The 21,203-nt window shown below is 41.7% G+C and overlaps 1 protein-coding gene across 1 annotated transcript in view; it reads left to right on the top strand.

The window, feature by feature from the left end:
• dym (dymeclin) overlaps positions 1-21,203 on the top strand; it is a 75,488-nt gene that overhangs the window by 5,289 nt on the left and 48,996 nt on the right. Inside the window, exons 3-6 of the mRNA XM_072662479.1 lie at positions 1,286-1,338; positions 2,469-2,562; positions 6,060-6,193; positions 9,346-9,418. Of these exons, the coding sequence (XP_072518580.1) occupies positions 1,286-1,338; positions 2,469-2,562; positions 6,060-6,193; positions 9,346-9,418 (354 nt within the window). The remainder of the gene's footprint in view (positions 1-1,285; positions 1,339-2,468; positions 2,563-6,059; positions 6,194-9,345; positions 9,419-21,203) is intronic.

The following is a 21,203-nucleotide window of genomic DNA, read 5'->3' as shown; positions in this document are numbered from 1 at the left end:
GTCCTGATCATGTGACAGGCTTCATAATCGAGCGCGACAGTTCCAGTCGAACGCCAAATGACCTCATCTGGCCGGGGCTGCTGGACTGGACGGGCAGAGGGAGGGATGTCTGGACGAGGCCAGAGAACACACGGTCCTGACGGGCAAACACACGCCGGACGGGCAAAAGCTTGATAAACTGCTGGTGTCCGAGGCTGTGAGAATTGATTGTGAGCTGACGAGAGGCTCACAGTTCCCGCTGGTGTGTGAAGTGAAGTCCACTATATGGACAAAAGTATTGGGACACCTGCTTTTCTTTTTTAAAATCATTATTCCTTCCAAAATCAAGTTTTTCCTGCTATTGTTGGAGTAATGGTCTCTGCTGTCCAGGGGGAAAAAATAGGTTTTCTACTAGATTTTGGAGGAGCACTGCTGTGAGAATTTGATTGCATTCAGCCACAAGAGCGAGTGTTAAAGTTAGCGAGGTCAGGATAGTGTTGGATAGATGATCACCATCCCAAACTCCCTAACTCCCTAACTTATCCCCAAGCACCATCCATCATTCCAGAGAATACAGTTCGTCCACTGCTCTACAGCGCAATGCCGGGGGGGTGGGCTTTACACCCCTCTACTAGCTCATGTCTGGCATTATTAGGCATCATGGTGCCCATAGGTTTGTAAGTATCTGCTCCAGAGAGAGTCCTCTTCTATTGACGGTACTTATCTACAGGGACTGGGCAAGCTATATGTGTGTGTGCATTTGCACATCAGTGTCAGCAATGTGTGCAACTTAAATAAAGTAGCTGAATGCGTTCATTAGAAGGGGTGTCCACAAACATTTGGACCTATAGTGTAGTGGTCTGTACTCATCGATGCCCACAGGGTCCCACCAGGGTCAGTGATGGGACTAGGAGGGGTTAAACGTGGGGCACCATCTGGGTTGTACACTGCACATGAGGCCTAGATGGGACCTATGAGAGGATAGGGTGGGCTGTAATGATGGGGCCCATTTGTGAAGCCCAACTGGGTCTATTTGAGATTAGCTAAAACAGTTCGAGGCAATGTGTGATGACTTGGGCCTAATTGATCTGAGCTCAAACCGGGTCTGTCCCAGGGACCTCACTTATACAACCCCCCTGTGTGCTGCTGTTGGGCCGACCCCCAAGGGTCAGTCGGATAAGAGTGGTGAGAGTGTGGAAATGGACTACACAGTGTCCTGCTCGGGTCTAATAGGACTGGACCAGAGTATCAGAACCTGATCAGATTGCTGGAATTCTGATGTCTCTTATGTTCTTTTATGTTTCAGTGCTGACGCGAAACTCTTGGAGGAAGCGGTTGTCCCCCTCGCCAAAACGCTAAGTATGCTCCATATCTGTGTGGTTGTTACTGTGCTGCTGTTTGCAGCTGTACCCTTGAAAAATTCAGTTCAGTTCAGTTTAATTCAATTCAATTCGGTTTGGTTCAGTTCGGTTCGATTTGATTCGATTTGATTCGGTCCAGGTCCAGGTTTTTACAACCAAAGTTGTCACAAAGCAGCTTTACAGAGATCTGGGTTCGAGCCTCTATTGAGAAAACTAGTGGCAAAACAGTGGCAAGGAAAAACTCCTTCGGCTTGAGAGGAACCCAGACTCAAAAGGGGAACCCGTCCTCCTCGGGTCGACTCCGGGTCATAATAATAAAAAATCAGAACAGGAATAAAAACAACAATAAAACTAAACTGAATTATGAGATGATGAAGTCCTGCAGATAAACAGTCAGAAGCAGAGTCCTGCAGTGAGGTGAGCAGGACAGCGGACAGGAGGGTAGTGGAGAGCCAGGTCAGGCGGGACCGGGACAGAACCGTTGGAACCGGCATCTCCGTACATTTATTAGTCCCACAGTGGGGAAATTCTCAGTGTCACAGCAGCAAAGGGATAGCAAGACACTCCTATGCAAAAACGTAGATAAATTACCACTATATACACTATTTAAATAATAATAAATATTATTATTAATATTATTAATATTTTATTATTATTATTATATTTACAGATAATTACAAATTGACCCTTTATTGCACGTGTGTGTGTGTGTGTGTGTGGGGGGGGGGGGTATTGCACATTGTATTTAAAAATGTATAAAAATGTGGTCTGCTGGGAGCAGTGCTAGTTGTGGAGTCTGACCACTGACCACTCTTTCACACACTTAGGAGGGAGGAGCGCAGGATAATGGGGTAATATAGCATGATAGGATCCAATAAAAGGGCTTGTACCAGCAGCAGGCAGACAGCAGGGGGCAGCTCACTCAATGACGAGGTGTTTAGGAGTTTGAACAGACTGATGTACAGGAAGTAGGTTCGAGAGACTGCAGTACTGGTCAGGAACGTGCAGTCCACACGTGTCCAAACCCAGGTTAGGTTCTGAGAAGAAGGGCAGGGAACCACTAGGAGATTATAATTAGGATTACACTCTTCTAACCCAAGCTTATCCGTTCTGTCTGGTTTTCTGTAGTTGAGAACAACCCCAGGTCCGGGAACTTTGGTGCTCTGGTCCGTGTTTTCCTGGGAAGAACCAAAGAGTTGAAGATCTCCACTGAATGCCAAGAGTAAGTACTGCAGGCTCCCAGTTCAGATGTCTGATATGGGTTTTGCATTGAACTGAAAACAGTGGAACAGTATGTGGGGAATTTCTACTGTTGGGTAGTCTATGAGGAATCGAGCTTCATAATTAATATAGCTTATTAATCACTAATGCAATCATTTATTATAGTTGTTTATTTTAAAAAATGAGGACACTCCATGGAAACCTTTGTATTTTTGGACGTATGTGAACATCTGGACACCTGATGGATCTTCATGTGGTCAATCCTGAGACATGGTAATCTAACAAGTAATCTAACATCATTATTAAAATGGAATTCATAGAAATGTCTTTTTCCTTTGAGGAGAAAGTTCACCTCCTTCACATGTGTAGAATTAGACTCAGGAGCAGAAGATCAGCTGCAGATGATCAGAACATGGTTGGAGAGGATTATTCTGGAAGAGTCTGGAGTCTTATTTAAACCTCAGACGTTTAGTCTGGGCTGATCTTGTGATTGATGGTTGTGGAAGTGAGGGGTGAAGAAGATCACCATCATGGCCAGATCCAGAGAGTTTTCTGAGGCCTTCAGGAAGAAGGTTGAGGTGGAGATGCAGAGGAGTCTAGGAAGGGGTTTGAGAAGATCTCAGAACTGTTAGGATCAGCCTAAATCATTTAGAAGTGGAGCATGGCCAGGTCAGGACGTCCTAACAAGTTCAGCCCAACAGCAGAACCACGAGATGAGTAAAGAAGAATCCAACTGTCCTAAAATACCGTCATGGTAGCAGGTAGATCATCAGGTAGATCATCAGGTAGATCATCAGGTACAGCATCTACCACCAGAACGAGACCAAACAACAGGGCGAGGTTAACGGTGGCCAGAGAGCTCCTAAACAAAGAGCGGGACTTCTGGGGCGATGTTCTTCTGGACAGATGAATCTTCAGGTTTCCGTGGGGTGTCCTCTTTTTTTCCACATGACTGTATAATGGGCGGAGTCAAGGGTAAGAGCATGCTTCTCCTGCATTAGTGGGTAAACCTGGAAGAGTGGGTAACGGTTGGGCTATGCAAAAAAAACAACAACAAAAACCCAGCACATAGCAAAATAAAAGTCCCTTATTAAAAACAAGAAACAGACTATTTAAATATGTTACTAAGACAAACAATGTGTCAAAATAAAAGTCACTAATAAAAACCAAGAAACGGACTGTCACTAATGTCATCTTAGTGACATCATCTTAATGTCACTAAGATGAACAAACAAAACATGGCAAAATAAAAGTCACTAATAAAAACCAAGATACCTACTATTAAAATATGTCACTAAGACAAACAATGTGTCAAAGTAAAAGTCACTAATAAAAAACAAGAAACGGACTATTAAAATATGTCAACGACAAACAAACAATGTGTCAAAATAAAAGACACTCATACAAACCAAGAACCCAACTATTAGGTAAATAGTCATTAAATAGGTCATTAAGACAAACAAACGATGTGTCAAAATAAAAGTCAGTAATAAAAATCAAGAAATGGACTGTCAAAATATGTCCCTAAGATGAACAAAGAAGACATGGCAGAATAAATCACTAATACAAACCAAGAAATGTGCTATTAAAATATGTCAAAGGCAAATTAATAAACAATGTGTCAAAATAAAAGTCACTAAGACAACCCAAGAACCAGAATACATAGGTCATTAAGACAAATTAACAATGTGTCAAAATAAGTCACACATTAAAAACCAAGAAACGGAATATTTAAATATGTCACTAAGATGAACAAAGAAGACATGGCAAAATAAAAGTCACTAATAAAAACCAAGATACCTACTATTTAAATGTGTCACTAAGACAAATGAACAAACAATGTGTCAAAATAAAAGTCACTAATAAAAAAACAAGAAACGGACTATTTAAATATGTCACTAAGACAAACAATGTGTCAAAATAAAAGTCACTAATAAAAAAACAAGAAATGGACTATTAAAATATGTCACTAAGATGAACAAAGAAGACGTGGCAGAATAAATCACTAATACAAACCAAGAAACGTGCTATTAAAATATGTCAACGACAAACAAACAAACAATGTGTCAAAATAAAAGTCACTAATACAACCCAAGAACCAGAATAAATAGGTCATTAAGACAAACAATGTGTCCAAGAAACGGACTATTTAAATATGTCACTAAAATGAACAAAGACGACATGGCAAAATAAAAGTCACTAATACAAACCAAAAAAGTATCATCACTAAGACAAACAAACAATGTGTCAAAATAAGTCAGTAATAAAAATCAAGAAACGGACTGTCAAAATATGTCCCAAAGATAAATTAACAATGTGTCAAAATAAAAGTCACTAATACAAACATAGCAGTAGCACACTAAAATTGTCCCTCATTTGCCTCCCTTTTTTCTTTTTTGCTGAATCTCAGAAACATTAAGATTATTAAATCACGATTAATTGAGATTATATTTACTTTTGTCATATTTTCTTTTTATTTCTTTATTATTTTTTACAGTTAAAAGATCTTGACATTTATTTCATCCTTCATATTAGCAGGAAGGTTTATTAAAACAGCGATTTTTGATAATGGTGTTCATCTTTATTGTCTTTATTGTTAGTTAGCAAATGCTAAAACAACTTATAGCTACATTTAAAAGCGAATAGCTGAATAAGAGTTGTTTAGAAATTAAGCGATTCATAATGAACAATCGATGGTTCATTTAAATAATGAATAAATTATTTGACTCTTAAAATATTTGTTTGTTGAATCACCATTGCAGTTTTATTCAGTTTTGCCAGATTTAATCCAGGTTAATGCCCTAATGCACTAAACCTGTGGTACTGAGTCTAGAAAATCCAGACCACAACTATCAGTAGTGTCCTCCGTCTGTCAGAAACATGTAGCAGTGCTCAAATACGAGCGCCTTTGAAGAACCTTCTAAGAAAGTTGAAGAAGCTTCACAGAGAAGAAGCATATGGTGAAGAGAGTGCTCTCAGCATTCCCATCATTGAGGAAGGGTTTGTTGATTCGTGCTGTCTCCACTATGCTCTCGTGGTTTCTCTGTGGTCCTGGTAAAGCCCTGGCCAACGGTTAGGCTTTCCCATGAGAAAACGTAGGCGTGGCGCTTCTGCTCTCTATGGTCTATCTGCGGTAGTGCATCTGAGCTAATGGAAGGCTGCCGTTTGTGTGCTGGTTTTTGTAAGATGGTAATTCACAACCTCTCGAGGTAGTCACGGAGCGTGTGTACCGCTGCTTCCCCCGTTCACATGCTGCTGCGGGCTGCTGATTTACTGCTGAGGGAGCTCCAGCTATGGGGATGAGGCTCTGGCCTGAGAAGGTGCTGATACAGGAAGATGGAAATTGCTGTGGGAAGTTTTTACTCCTTAGCTTCTATTCTATCATCTAATGCTTCTGTGTGGAGCACTGTGTGGTGAGGCAAATAAATGGATGGTGTCTGTTGCCTTTAATGAATCACTTACCATCTCCTTCTCTCTCTCTCTTCCACTTGTTTACAGTCAGCTGTTTATCTGGCAGGCCCATAATGCCCTGTTCCTGGTGCGATGTCTTCTGAAAGTCTTCATCAGGGAGATGAGCGAGGAGGAGATGCACTTACAGTTCTCCTACCAGCCGAGGGCGCCAGGCACCTATGGTTAGTCCACAAACGCATTGGGTACACCAGACCCATTATAGCACTCACAAATGGTGGATATCTTATACCAGTGGTCTCCAGCCATCCTTCTGGAGATCTGCCTTCCTACGGGTTTCGGCTCCAAGCCAAATCCTAACACGCCTCATTCAGCCAATCAAGGCTTCCTGAAAGCTGTAGTCGGACGAATCAGGTAGGGTTGGAAGAAGATCTCCAGGAGTATTCTATATTGTTTGGGGATCACAGCTTCAGATGTTTGGGGACGTACACCTGGTATTCAGGCCCCGACTGATCGCTGAGACAGAAGATTTTAAGCAGCTAAATATTGCTCATAACATTGATTCATCTATTATACAGTAAATTTATGATTTAAACAGGCTTGCGTAGTCTTTTATTATTCATTAGTTCTGCTTTGACAGATATAGTAATTTAAAAAATAATTAAATTAATTTTATTTCTGTTTTATTTATTTTATTTCTCTTATAATAATTTTTTATTTCTCTTATAATAATTACTTTTATATTTATTTATTTATTTCATTTAGGCTCTTTTTAATTTTCTATTACCTTGGTTTTCATTTAAATTGTTTTTTTTGTGTATTTTTTTTACATTTTATTTTATTGCTCGTTTACCTTAGTCAATTTGATAAAAGAATTTATTAAATGATATTTATTCATTTATTTTATAATTTCTTTCCAATTCCTGTTTATTGTAAATAGTTCCAGCTGGAAATGGATTGTGGAAATGGAAAATGGTTTGGTAATTGTCAAATTTAATCAAATGAAAAACAGCAGAAACAGGATGTAACAGGATGGTTTATCAAAGTTCTCTAGCAATTCCTAATGAACAATTCTCACATTGGAGGATATGAAGCAAGAAAAGTGTAAATATTGGTGTTTACTGGGTAGGACCTGTGCTCTGCTCCTCCAGGATGTGAATGAATAAATAAATACCCCCTCAGATTAAAGAACAAGAACCCTCTTAAAGCTACAGAGCGCCTCATGGTTACCAATCCTCGTCACCTCGTCTTGCCTTGCCAGCTACCAAACAATACATTTACTAAATTGACTAAATGAGTGTTTTACTCTGTGAAATCTAACTGGACGAAGTGTACGAGGATCTTCTGAGAGGTTCTTGTCTATTCCAGTGTATTAGTTGTGGTATAGTTGTGCTTCTGTAAGCTTCTCCTCAGGTGTTCGCTAGCAACACACCACTATCTACCAGTAAGTCACTTTATACAACAGGAATAGACAAACATACATATGTATATTTAGCTCCACTCTCTCTCAGACTATACCTGTCTCATAAATGTACATATCAGAGAATTTCTACAGATCCCTCCTGTCTTCGTATATTCTGTATTTTGTGTGTATTTTGTATGTATTTAATATAATTTTATATCACCTTATTTTAATATGTTTAGTATGTATATAGTTTTGTCCTCCTGTAGAGCATCAACCTGAGCCTCACCACAAGCATTTCAATGCATAAATGTCCTGACATGTTGTGCAAATGACAAATAAACCTGAAACCTGAAACTTGAAACAGTAGAGCTGGGCAATAGGACAATATTTTATCGAATCGTGATAAATTTTGTTATGGTGATAGCAATAAGCTTCTCTAATCATATGGAGGAGACTGTTAGTGCTTAATGAACACTGATCAGCTGCAGGTTTCATTACTAACAGTGTAATCAGACTGGATTAATTAGATGAAGAGCAGCAGATGTTGAGTAGAAATCACTGTATTCAGTACAGGAGAGGATCTGAACATTAGTTTATAAGAATCTGTTGCTCCTGATGTATCGCAAAAAAGTCTTTACATATCGTGATATAGTATTTTTACCATATCGCCCAGCCCTACCTGCCAGTGAGCCACCACACCAGGTGGGAGACCGGGGTTCGATTCCTGGTCTGGGTCACTACGCAGCGCTACACCAATAAGAGTCCTTGGGCAAGACTCCTAACACTACATTGGCCCACCACTGTAATACGAGTAACCCTGTGACTCACTCTGGATAAGAGCGTCAGCTAAATACGGTAAATGTAAAAACACTGAAAACTTGATATGACCTTTAAAAGTGTCCAGACTTTCCTTTTAATGAGTGAATTCAGCCACTCATCATACTCACCATGCTGCAATTTATGCCATCATTTCCTTACAGCAATGTTTCGAAATCTAGATAAGGGCCTTTGCAGTAGAGTAGAGGCTGTACTCCTTATTATTAGCCTTTGATTTTAAGGAACAGGTGTCTACAAACTTTTGCACATATAGAGTATCTTGGGAAGTGAAACCCTCTTAAATGTGGTCTAAATATCTAATATGTCTCAGTTTGAGATGAGTGTAGTAATATTGTAGGATTAATTGGTTCATTTTTAATGGTCAGTGACGTTCCCACAATGGGCAGTTTGGGTCCAAAATATCTGCTGTTTATTGTAAAAAACATTCTGTGGTATAAAATCACCTCTGTTCTGTTTCCTGTAGCTTTTCCTGGTAAAGCACTCAAGCCTTAAGATGTAGACCACTTCCCAGTCTTTAGATGGGAAGAGCCCAGGACCAGGACTAGTACTAATGCCACTGTAGCCATGCTGGGCGAGGCCAAAGCTAGCGCAGTAGCGATACTCGGCGAGGCCGGTGATCGCCACTGTGGAGATGCTGGGCTAAGCCACAGCCGATACAGTAGCGATGCTGACAGGGCTGGTGGTCGCTGCAGTAGCGATGCTAACTCTGCAATTCCGATGCTCAGGAGGCAAGTGGTCGTTACTATAGCGATGCTGGACGAGGCCAAAGCTGGCACAGTAGCGATGCTGGGTGAGGCTGGTGGTCGCCACAGTAGCGTTGCTCGACAAGGACGGTGGTCGCCACAGTGGTGATGCTGGCCGATGGTTGCCGCAGTAGCGATGCTGGTGGTCTCTGTAGTAGCGATGCTCGGCTAAGATTACAGCTCCTCTCAGCGCCATGGATACCTGTTAGCTTTGTAGCTAAATGCAGCCAGCCAGCCAGCCAGCCAGCCATCCAGTTAGTTGACTAAGGATTTCCCATCCCATGCATCTCATAAGCTTTTACATGACTATATTAAGTAATAAGAAATTCAGCCTCATTCCTACTTGCTCTCTCACCTGTGCGCTCACCTGTGTACCTGTGTGTGTTCTCAGAATCGAACAGTGGCGATCTTCTGGAGGAGCTGATCTGTAACCTGGTGCATCTCATCGTGGAGGTGCCGCTACTGTGAGTGACCATTTTTATTTAGACTTTGTTGTCATGTGTCGTGATCTGGCGTGGGGTTCTCTCTCCTCCCCTCTTTCTCACCCTGTGAGTAATGGGTATGGTGACAAGTTGTGGCGTTATCTGTGTACCTCTCACACGCCGTATGTGTGAAGGTCAGTGAATCAATGTACCCTGAGTCACACACACATACACACAGCTTGCTCAACACACTTCTTCTTTTTTTTTTTTCTTTCTTTTTTTTTTTATTATTCTAATGTCGTTTGTTTGTGACAATAAAAGTTTTGAAACTCAGTTAAATACTCTGTACCAAACCAGCACCGGAATCAGAGTCTAGTGTTATTTAGAGTTCTCCTCAGATCAACACCTGGTTTGGTGGTAAATCAGGGCTTAATGATGGTAAATCAGGTGAGCTGCTGCTGCTGCTGCTGCTGCTGCTGCTGATGGAGTTGAACACATCCTCCACGCTGTGCTGGCTGGACTGGAGGGGGGCGTCCAGGAGAACCCTGGAGGAACCAAGCTCTGTTCTTCAGACTAGCTCACCGACAAGATCTCACTACTTTCTTTCTTCAGAATGAGAAGCTCTTGTTTCTCCTATTTACTGGATTTGTTTACATTTACTGCAAAAGTGCTTCACTGTTTACAGAAGGAAAACCTCAGCTAGTTTAAATAGACTAAAAATTCAAAGATCCCCCTAAGCACAGGTCAATATGGAGACCATAATACCCAACACCACACTTCGCCCAAGTCCTCTCAGAAGAGGAGGGTCTTCAGTCTGGGTTTGAGGACAGCGAGCGTTGGACTCTGCTGTTCGGACACCCAGGGGAAGCTCATTCCACCACTTTGGTGCAGGACAGTAAAAAGTCTGGACGCTCGTCTTCCGTGGATCTTAAAGGATGACGGGTCGAGCCGAGCAGTACTTGAAGCTGGAAGGGCTCTTGGTGCAGATCAGGCTTTGGACCATCGCCATCAAGTACGGAGGGGCTGGCTGGTCCAGTCTTGGCTTTGTAGGCCAGAGTCAGGGGTCTGAATCTGAGCTGATCTCAAGCTTCTATCTTAACCCAAAGACAAGAGTACTAGCAGGATCTAGTTCTATTCAAAACCTAACCTAGGATGAGCCTGAGTGGTTACACACCTGACTTCTCTAGAATTGAGACAGTTGGATTTATGTTCCCCTGCATCTGTTCTAGTGAGATCTGGAGCTTCTACAGTAAAAACTCTCTCACTGCTGAGAGACGGGGGTTATAATAATGGGATTTGGTGCCTAAAACCTCTGAACACTTTGGTATAAAGCAGGTGCTGCTTAAAACGTGGCTTTTTATTAATTTACTTTTACATTTTTGACCTCCCTTAATATGGTAATACAGGTAGACAGGTATGCTCATACTGCTCAAACAAGCACTGTAGCTACTGCCCTACAGGGACAACGCCCTAGCCCACAGCATGATTTCTACAGTACTGGAGGTGTTGTATTGAGTTAAGCATGTAATTAAATGAAAGAGGCTGTAATTCTAGTATAAACTATAGGTAGCTACTCATTCTTGTAGTGGCTGAACACAAGAAAAAACCTTGCATCTCCAAAACAGGAGGAAGAAGGAATCCTTCTTAACTTTTAAAGGAAGTCATTTTGGAGCATTTCTATTGGTCCGTTCATCACGAAATCTGGATACAAGGTAAGAACAGCTGCCAAATTGTTGATGTTATGGGGAAAAGTGAAAAACGGCAAAAATGGAGGTACAAGGTTTTAGTGTGACACTGAGCGTGTGTGGTGTTTTCTTTAGCCGGATGGATATCAGTAATAACGGGCAATTTTATGCATATCTGACACTGTAATCCTACAGTTTCTAATCAATATGGGCTGTGATATTTATTAAATACAAGAATATGAGCTGATGAGTGAACCACATTTACCCCAAACACCTACTGTAGCTGATATACTGCTGTATCTACAGAACAGCTGCTAAATTGTAATGAAGTCAGTTCAAATGGAGATGCAAGGTTTTTTCAGGGCGGCGACGAATTGTGGCCTTTACTTCGCTTTTGCATAACAGTGCGCTACAAGCTGTTCTGTGATATTTCAGGCTATTAGGGATGTGCTGATCGGGCCGATCCAGGCATATTTTAGTGGATCGGGTACTGGCTATTTTAATCAGTCTTTGTGGCAGGGGCTATTGATGACAGGGTTGTGGGTTTGATACCCGGGTCTGGGCTCTGTGCTCCCCTGGGCACTGGAGTTGGCTGCCCACTGCTCTGTGTGTGTGTGTGTGTGTGTGTGTGTGTGTGTGTGTGTGTGTGTGTGTGTGTGTGTGTGTGTGTGTGTTCACTACCACAGTGACAAGTACTTGCACGTTTACGTTTACCTTCGTTGTAACCACCGGGTTCAGAGCGCCATCTGCTTTCCTCGGGACGCAATTAACGGACATTATAGCTCAGCCGTCTGCAGCAGGGGTGCGGATGTTCTCAGAAGGTGGAGGAGGAGGACTTGAGGTTCTGCAGTGTGGAGCTTTACATTTTACAGTGCAACCTGAAAACAGACCATAATATCTGACCCTTTATTTTTACCAGCGGGAGAACCACGCAATCAGTTACACTATTTGGCCAAAAGTATTGGGACACCTGCTCATTCATTGTTTCTTCTGAAATCAAGGGTATTAAAAGAGCTTCTCCTGCTTTTGCTGGAGTAGCTTTCTCTACTGTCCAGGGAGGAAGGTGGCTTTCTACTAGATTTTGGAGTAGCACTGCTGTGAGGATTTGATTGCATTCAGATCCAAAAGCTGAAGTTAGTGAGGTCGGAACTCCCCAACTCATCCCAAAAGTACTGGAGGGAGCTTCACCACCATCCATCATTCCAGAGAACACAGTTCCTCCACTGCTCCACAGCTCCTCAATGCTGGGGGGCTTTATTATACCCCTCTATGAGCCCACGCTTGGCATTAGGAGGCAGTATGGCGTCAGTAGGTTCATCATGTTTATCCGCTCCAGAGGGCAGTGCTTTTCTACAGGGACTAGACGAGCTGTATATGTGTCTGCAACTTAAAGTAGACATTAGAAAGGGTGTCCATAAACATTTGGACAGATGGTCAAATGTGTTCTGGCCTACAAACCAGAGATGGTACCGTTCTGATGCTCAGCAGGTAGGAACAAATGCCATCAGAGCTAAACAGCTGTGGAGTTCCCTGGGCCCGGGTACGCTTTTATGGGAAAGCGCTGCTATGGCAGAGACGTTCACGGCGAGTTGGAGAAGCCAGTCTAGCCGCTCACTTCCATTCACATAACTTTTACTGCTAAGCTGTGAATGAGGAATTCTTCCACGCTCACTGAACACGTCTTCCATGAAGCCGCTCATATATTACAGTGACCTGCCCGTGACTCGGCTGTCTTTTACATGCCTGAGTGCTCGGAGTGATCGTGGACGGCAGTAAAAGGGACATCCTTCAGCAGACCGATCCCTGGGGGACTGTGCCGAGTCTGAGTGGAGATAAGGAAGGATCGGAGTGGTGGGGAGAGGTCAACCAAGCGGATGGAGGGGCCGACGCAGCAAACGACTGGCAAAGAGCAAAGTGTTAGTAGTAGCGTGTCCAAATGTTTGTGGACACTCCTTCTGATGAATTCGGCATTCAGCCGCTTTAAGTTGAACCCATTGCTGACACAGATGTGCAAATGCGCACACACAACTTGAATAGACCCTGTAGAGGAGAAGTACTGCCAATAGAATAGGACATGGTAGAGCCACGAATCATGAACCTATGGGCACCATGCTGCCTAGAGGGGTATAAAGCCCCCCCAGTGTTGAGCTGTGGAGTAGTGTTCTCTGGAATGATGGATGGTGTTCCATCCAATGCTTGTGTTGGAACGAGTTGAGGATAAGGTGAGGTGGTGAACAACTATCCAACATCCATAGGGTTGCAATATTTTGGAAATTTTCGAAGTTGGAAAATTTACCATGGAAATTAATGGGAATAAAATGGGAATATTTATTTAAAATTGATTAATAATGCGCATAATTAACAGTAAATTCCAAAAAAGTCTATGGAAAATTTCCAAAGTTCCCATGGAAAGACACCGGTAATTTACTGGAAAATTTCCACCCCTTTTGCAACCCCAATCCTGACCTGACTCTAAACACTCTCGACGCTGAATGCAAACAAATCCTCACAGCAAAGCTTCACTAAAATCTTCCCTGGACAGCAGAGACTGTTCCTCCAAGAAAAAAAAGCATTATACACACTTTTAAACATCCTTGGTTTCAGAGGAAACAATGAACAAGCTGGTGTCCCAATACTTTTGTCAATATAGTGGTGTGAGGTAAAAGACCTTTGTTCCGATTGGCTGTTTCCTCTTTCAAAAAGCGGCCTGTGCTAAAACACACCGTATCATTTTCACGGAACTGGGCGGAGCTAAACTAAACTACAACCGCAATAGGCTGTATTGTTGAATATACTCCAATTAGCCATAACATTAAAACCACTGCCAGGTGAAGCGACTAACACTGAGGTTCCAGCGGCCCCTGTCAAAAGGGTGGAGATATTGGGCAGCTCTTGAAGGTGATGGACACTCTGACGAGAACCAACCTGTGATGTTCTAGATACCTGGGTCAGAACATCTCCAAAACATCAGGCAGGTCTACCAGTAGAGCTCCAAAGAAGGGAAACCTGTGAACTGGCCCCACCTCACCCCACAGGACGCCATCATATGGCTTCATATGAGCACTCTTGCTCCCTGTAGGCACTGTCTCTCATGTTAGGAGGATCTACACTGGCTTAGGAGAGAGGAAACGTGGGCTTTTCAATTATTCAGCTTGTTCAGCTTTACACAAGGGGACAAGTGCAGAGACTCAGAATATGTCCTATGTCCTGCTTTCTTATTTGAGTGTGTGTCTGTATATATGTGTGTGTGTGTGTGTGTGTTCATGCATGTGTAAGACGGAGATTCTGCCTCATGAATATAAATGGCTCCCCTGTCGAGGGTGTCCGTGGAATGTTCTGGAATGTCCTTGTGCTGGTGCTGCTTCATCATATCTACAACATTAAGCCAAGATGAGGTCCATGATGATGATGATGGTGGTGATGATTACGGTACTCTCCCCAGGCATGAAAGCAATGTTCCAGGTGTGTGTAGGGCTTAACCCACCCCTTCAGTCCAAAGGCAGAGCTGTGTTTTATTCATGAGTGTGCAGAAGAGTCTGAGCACCAGTCAGTCCGTAAATCTTCCACAGCCACTCCAAGTGAGCCTGAGTACTTTTAAAGGACTCCATCAACCCAGCTCTCTCTCTCTGTCTGTCTGTGTTTTATTGAACATATTGTGATATGCAAATTAGCCCTCTAACTCGAGATGGACCTGCACTGCATTTTCTGGATATCCAGATTCATCCAGTGACCAGTGATTCATCCGGTCCACTTCCGATCCTTAGAAAAGCCATGTGGCGTCCTCCGGGCGTCATTAATAGACGTGATCCTCAGCTATCCTCTACACAGTGCACCAAACAAGCCAGTGAGATATAGGCTAGACTGGGGCCTGAGGCCCATCTGTTGCATGTTCTTCTACAGCAACGATCAATAAGTCAATATTCTTGTTGTTATTATTTTAGAGAGGAAACCGTGCATGAGTAGGTGTCCCAATACTTTTGTTCATATAGTGCATTTGCTTCATAATGATACCTAATATCTGCTCTAATTATCTGATGCCTGGTTTGCCTGGGTTGCCAGGTTTGCCTGGTTTATGGCACTGCAGCGGCTCACAGGAGCCCTGTAGGTTAGTTGCTCTCGAGGTTGTGTGCAGTTAGCCAGCTAAAGGCTTGCCTAAGTACTTTTAAAGGACTCCATCAACTCAACTCTCTCTCTCTGTCTGTCTGTGTTTTATTGAACATAAGCGATGCATGCCGAGCACGGGTTGTGATATGCAAATTAGCCCTCTAACTCGAGATGGACCTGCACTGCATTTTCTGGATATCCAGATTCATCCAGTGACTTTTTAAGGTTCTAAGGTTCCTGTCCACTTCCGATCCTTAGAAAAGCCATGTGGCGTCCTCCGGGCGTCATTAATAGACGTGATCCTCAGCTATCCTCTACACAGTGCACCAAACAAGCCAGTGAGATATAGGCTAGACTGGGGCCTGAGGCCCATCTGTTGCATGTTCTTCTACAGCAACGATCAATAAGTCAATATTCTTGTTGTTATTATTTTAGAGAGGAAACCGTGCATGAGTAGGTGTCCCAATACTTTTGTTCATATAGTGCATTTGCTTCATAATGATACCTAATATCTGCTCTAATTATCTGATGCCTGGTTTGCCTGGGTTGCCAGGTTTGCCTGGTTTATGGCACTGCAGCGGCTCACAGGAGCCCTGTAGGTTAGTTGCTCTCGAGGTTGTGTGCAGTTAGCCAGCTAAAGGCTTGCCTAAGTACTTTTAAAGGACTCCATCAACTCAACTCTCTCTCTCTGTCTGTCTGTGTTTTATTGAACATAAGCGATGCATGCCGAGCACGGGTTGTGATATGCAAATTAGCCCTCTAACTCGAGATGGACCTGCACTGCATTTTCTGGATATCCAGATTCATCCAGTGACTTTTTAAGGTTCTAAGGTTCCTGTCCACTTCCGATCCTTAGAAAAGCCATGTGGCGTCCTCCGGGCGTCATTAATAGACGTGATCCTCAGCTATCCTCTACACAGTGCACCAAACAAGCCAGTGAGATATAGGCTAGACTGGGGCCTGAGGCTCCTCTACAGCAACGATCAATAAGTCAATATTTTTTATTTTAGAGAGGAAACAATGTATGAATAGGTGTCCCAATACTTTTGTTCATATAGTGCATTTGCTTCATAATGAGTGGTGGGGTGATGAGGGGTGGAGAGCGCCATCTACCCACGGCTAATTGTGCTCTCTCTGACACCGGTTGCCGATGGCAAGGCGGCATGGCTGGGGATTCGTGGCCCACTGAGCCACTCAGGAATGCGCTTGAGCAGTTGAAGAAGACTCCTCACACTCGCACATCTCTCTTACAGGGAGTGGTGAGTTTCTGTGGCTGTTTGGATGAATAAGTGAAGTCACATGACTGACGAACATGAATCATTTGGGTCCGAGTAGTGTTTTTAATAAATCGCACTCAGACTGGGTAGCAGAATCATCGCAATATGGTATTTTGTCCAGATTGTGTGGGATGAGTACAAGAAGATGAAGGAGAGGCTGAGAAATGGGGAGCCAGACAAGCTGCCGAGTGAAAGGGAGGCTGTTTAGGGCTGCTGGTGTACAGCCTTGAGAATGAAGCCCATTTGTCTTGGTCTGTGTTCAGAGTAAGGACTAGCGTGTGTTTTATTATGTCCTCTGGCCCCGTTATGGGCCCTGGTTGTGTAACACTGGTAGACCGGCAGACTCCATTGTTGAAGTGCTCTGAATGTTATTATTTTCAGGCCTGTCTTTGTTGCCGTTTTTCTGATTTCCTCACTACGTGCTCCGCGAAGAAACCCTTTGCTGGAAGTGGGCCGGGGGGTCACATTCAAAGGCCCAAACACCAGACGCTCCTTCTTTGCCAGAGGTTGTTACATGGGTTCCGCTTGTTCTGTAGACGGAGACAGGGAGTTGTTATTGAAGTGTTATTGAAGGGGGAGCAAAAGAACAAGTGTAGCCAGGCTACAGCGCTCCTAACACTAACAGTAATCTCAGCAGACTGAGACGTTTCACTCCTAGGTTGATTTCAGACACCCACTGTAAACCTCAACAATGAGGTGAGGGTAGAGCTGGGCGATATGATGATTGTATTGTGATGAATTTCATAAGTGTAGTTTGAGTAAAACGAAAAATCAGTGCTCAGAATGTGAGAAAACTTTAACAGCAGTTAAATAGCTGTTGGTGCATTTTGTCTAGATGATGAAAAATTGTGATTAATATTGTATATCGGGGGAAAAAATGTAAATAATATGTAAATATTGTGATATCCAATTTTAGGGAGGGGGTGGCAATGGGTAGCTGTCTAATCTAAGAGTTCGAACTTGGGATCTCTTAAAGGTAAAGGTGCCCGTATTTGTCATTTGGTAGTGAACACACACTCACACACACACGTGTTAGGGGCAGTGAGTACACACACACACACCCAGAGCGGTGGGCAGCCGACTCCAGCGCCCGGGGAGCAGAGAGGGTAAAGGGCCTTGCTCAAGGGCCCAACAGTGGCAGCTTGCCGAGCCCGGGAATCGAACCCACAACCCTGTTATCGATATCCCGGCGCTCTAACCGCTGAGCCACCACTGTCTTGATGGTCGGGCCAAAGCTTTGATGGCTACCCTTTGCATCCATTGCAATGATTTCTGGGAATGTTCTGGCAGCTGAAGTGTGCATATGTGTGATATGTTGAGTTGATGCTTTGTTGTAATGGCTGTAAGGGACTTAAGGGCCTTAGGCCAGGGTCTAGCTTGCTCATAGTTGGCTTCTGTCCACTGTAAAAGCTGAGGACTGTAGATATGGTAGATACGATGCTGTTTCATCGAATGGGATCAGACTCTATCATATTGAGATCAGTGTCGCATGGCCATTTTTTGATTCATTTGTCTTATTGTGCTGAATGCTAACTGCCAAATAATGCGGTTCAGTGAATGTTTCCGCCAGTTAGCCACCAGGATGAATGTGAAACTGCAGAGAGGTTTTGGCTCAGCAGCGTTTGAGTGGAGAGTGGTTTTGGCTCACATTCAGTTAATGATTTAGTGATTCAGTTAATGAGTCAGTGTCTAGTCTAAAGATTCAGTGTGTACAGTAAATGTGGTATCTGCAATAAATGATTTAGGATCAAGTCTAAATGACTCAGGATCTAGTCTAAATGATTATGTATCTACAATAATTGATTCAATATCTTCAATAAATGACTCAGTGATTCAGTTAATGATTCAGTTTATTGTCTAAAGATTCAGTGTGTACAGTAAATGTGGTATCTGCAATAAATGATTTAGGATCTAGTCTAAATGACTCAGGATCTAGTCTAAATGATTATGTATCTACAATAATTGATTCAGTATCTTCAATAAATGATTCAGTGATTCAGTTAATGATTCAGTTTATTGTCTAAAGAGTCAGTGTGTACAGTAAATGTGGTATCTGCAATAAATGATTTAGGATCTAGTCTAAATGACTCAGGATCTAGTCTAAATGATTAAGTATCTCCAATAAATGATTCAATATCTTCAATAAATGATTCAGTGATTCAGTTAATGATTCAGTGTCTAGTCTAAAGAGTCAGTGTGTATAGTAAATGTGGTATCTGCAATAAATGATTTAGGATCAAGTCTAAATGACTCAGGATCTAGTCTAAATGATTAAGTATCTCCAATAAATGATTCAATATCTTCAATAAATGATTCAGTGATTCAGTTAATGATTCAGTGTCTAGTCTAAAGAGTCAGTGTGTATAGTAAATGTGGTATCTGCAATAAATGATTTAGGATCAAGTCTAAATGACTCAGGATCTAGTCTAAATGATTAAGTATCTACAATAAATGATTCAATATCTTCAATAAATGATTCAGTGATTCAGTTAATGATTCAGTGTCTAGTCTAAAGAGTCAGTGTGTATAGTAAATGTGGTATCTGCAATAAATGATTTAGGATCAAGTCTAAATGACTCAGGATCTAGTCTAAATGATTAAGTATCTACAATAATTGATTCAATATCTTCAATAAATGATTCAGTGATTCAGTTAATGATTCAGTGTCTAGTCTAAAGAGTCAGTGTGTACAGTAAATGTGGTATCTGCAATAAATGATTTAGGATCTAGTCTAAATGACTCAGGATCTAGTCTAAATGATTATGTATCTACAATAATTGATTCAATATCTTCAATAAATGATTCAGTGATTCAGTTAATGATTCAGTGCCTAGTCTAAAGAGTCAGTGTGTACAGTAAATGTGGTATCTGCAATAAATGATTTAGGATCTAGTCTAAATGACTCAGGATCTAGTCTAAATGATTATGTATCTGCAATAATTGATTCAATATCTTCAATAAATGATTCAGTGATTCAGTTAATGATTCAGTTTATTGTCTAAAGAGTCAGTGTGTACAGTAAATGTGGTATCTGCAATAAATGATTTAGGATCTAGTCTAAATGACTCAGGATCTAGTCTAAATGATTATGTATCTACAATAATTGATTCAATATCTTCAATAAATGATTCAGTGATTCAGTTAATGATTCAGTGCCTAGTCTAAAGATTCAGTGTGTACAGTAAATGTGGTATCTGCAATAAATGATTTAGGATCTAGTCTAAATGACTCAGGATCTAGTCTAAATGATTATGTATCTACAATAATTGATTCAATATCTTCAATAAATGATTCAGTGATTCAGTTAATGATTCAGTGCCTAGTCTAAAGATTCAGTGTGTACAGTAAATGTGGTATAAATGTGGTAAATGTGGCTCAGCAGCGACAGCAAACGGGTTTTATGTCTCTTTGATGGAGATCAGAAGTTACATTCTACTCCCATTACTCTCTGCCACCCCAGTGACCTGGTTAATTAATAGATTAGGAGAACATTGCTTGGCCCTGCTTGACCAAGTAATGATTAATAATGGCCGCACTTAGGGAGCTGTCCCAGTAACCTGAGAGAAGGCTTCGTCTATGTTTGGGCAAAGCTCTCTCCATCGAGTCCAAATTTAATGTATAATAGCCTACACTGTAAGACTGAATATATGTGGACACCCCTTCTAATGAATCAGCTACTTAAAACTGCACCCATTGCTGACACAGATGGGCAAATGTACTCAGGCATAGCCTGTCTAGTCCCTGTAGAGAAGTACTGCCAAAAGAATAGGACTCTCTGGAGATGATCAACAAAATATGAACCTATTGGCACCATAACTAATGCCAGGCGTGGGCTAGTAGAGGGGTATAAAGCCCCCCCAGCATTGAGCTGTGGAGGAACTGTGTTCTCTGGATTGATTGATGGATGGTGGAGCTCCATCCAATACTTTTGGGATGATCTGGGGAGTTGGGGATGAGGTGGGGTGGTGATCATTTAACATCCTGACCTCACTAATGCACTTGTTAGCATCTAGTTCAGATGATGTGGAATCTACAACAAGTACGTTCGTATCTACAGAAATGATTCAGTGTCTAGTGTAAGTGATTCAGTATGTATAGTGAATGATATGCTATATACAATAAATGAGTGTTTAATAAGTATTAAGTCTAATTGATTTAGTATCTAGTTTAAATGATTCAGTATCTAATACAAATGGTTCAGTTGTTTGTCTAAGTTATTCACTGTGTGAAATACATGATTTAGTATTAGATTCTGTGCCTAGTCTAAAGATTCAGTATGTACAATAAATGATTCAGTATATACAATAAATTATGTGGTATCTACAGTAAATGAATCTGTATCTACAGTAATTTATTCAGTAGCAAGGTCTACGGTATACACTATATACAATAAATGATTTACTATCTAGTTTAAGTGATTCAGTATCAGCAATAATGATATAGTATCTACAATTAATGATTCAGTGTCTAGTCTAAAGATTCAGTGTCTACAATAAATGATTCAGTAGCTAGTCTAAATGATTAAGTATCTACAATAATAAATGATTTAGTATCTTGTGTAAGTGATTCAGTATCTACAATGATGATATGATATCTTTAATATACGAATCAGTATCTAGTCTAAATGATCCAGTCTGTGCAGTAAATGATTTGGTATCTACATTAAATGATTCAGTAGCTAGCCTAAATGATTAAGTATCCACAATAATTGATTCAATATCTTGAGTAAATGATTCGGTTAATGATTCAGTGTCTAGTCTA

The sequence above is a fragment of the Salminus brasiliensis genome, chromosome 18 (assembly GCF_030463535.1).
Source record: "Salminus brasiliensis chromosome 18, fSalBra1.hap2, whole genome shotgun sequence".
In the NCBI taxonomy this organism is placed as follows: Eukaryota; Metazoa; Chordata; class Actinopteri; order Characiformes; family Bryconidae; genus Salminus; species Salminus brasiliensis.
The sequence above is the reverse complement of the archived record's forward strand: the minus strand, read 5'-3'. Positions and strand labels throughout refer to the sequence as shown.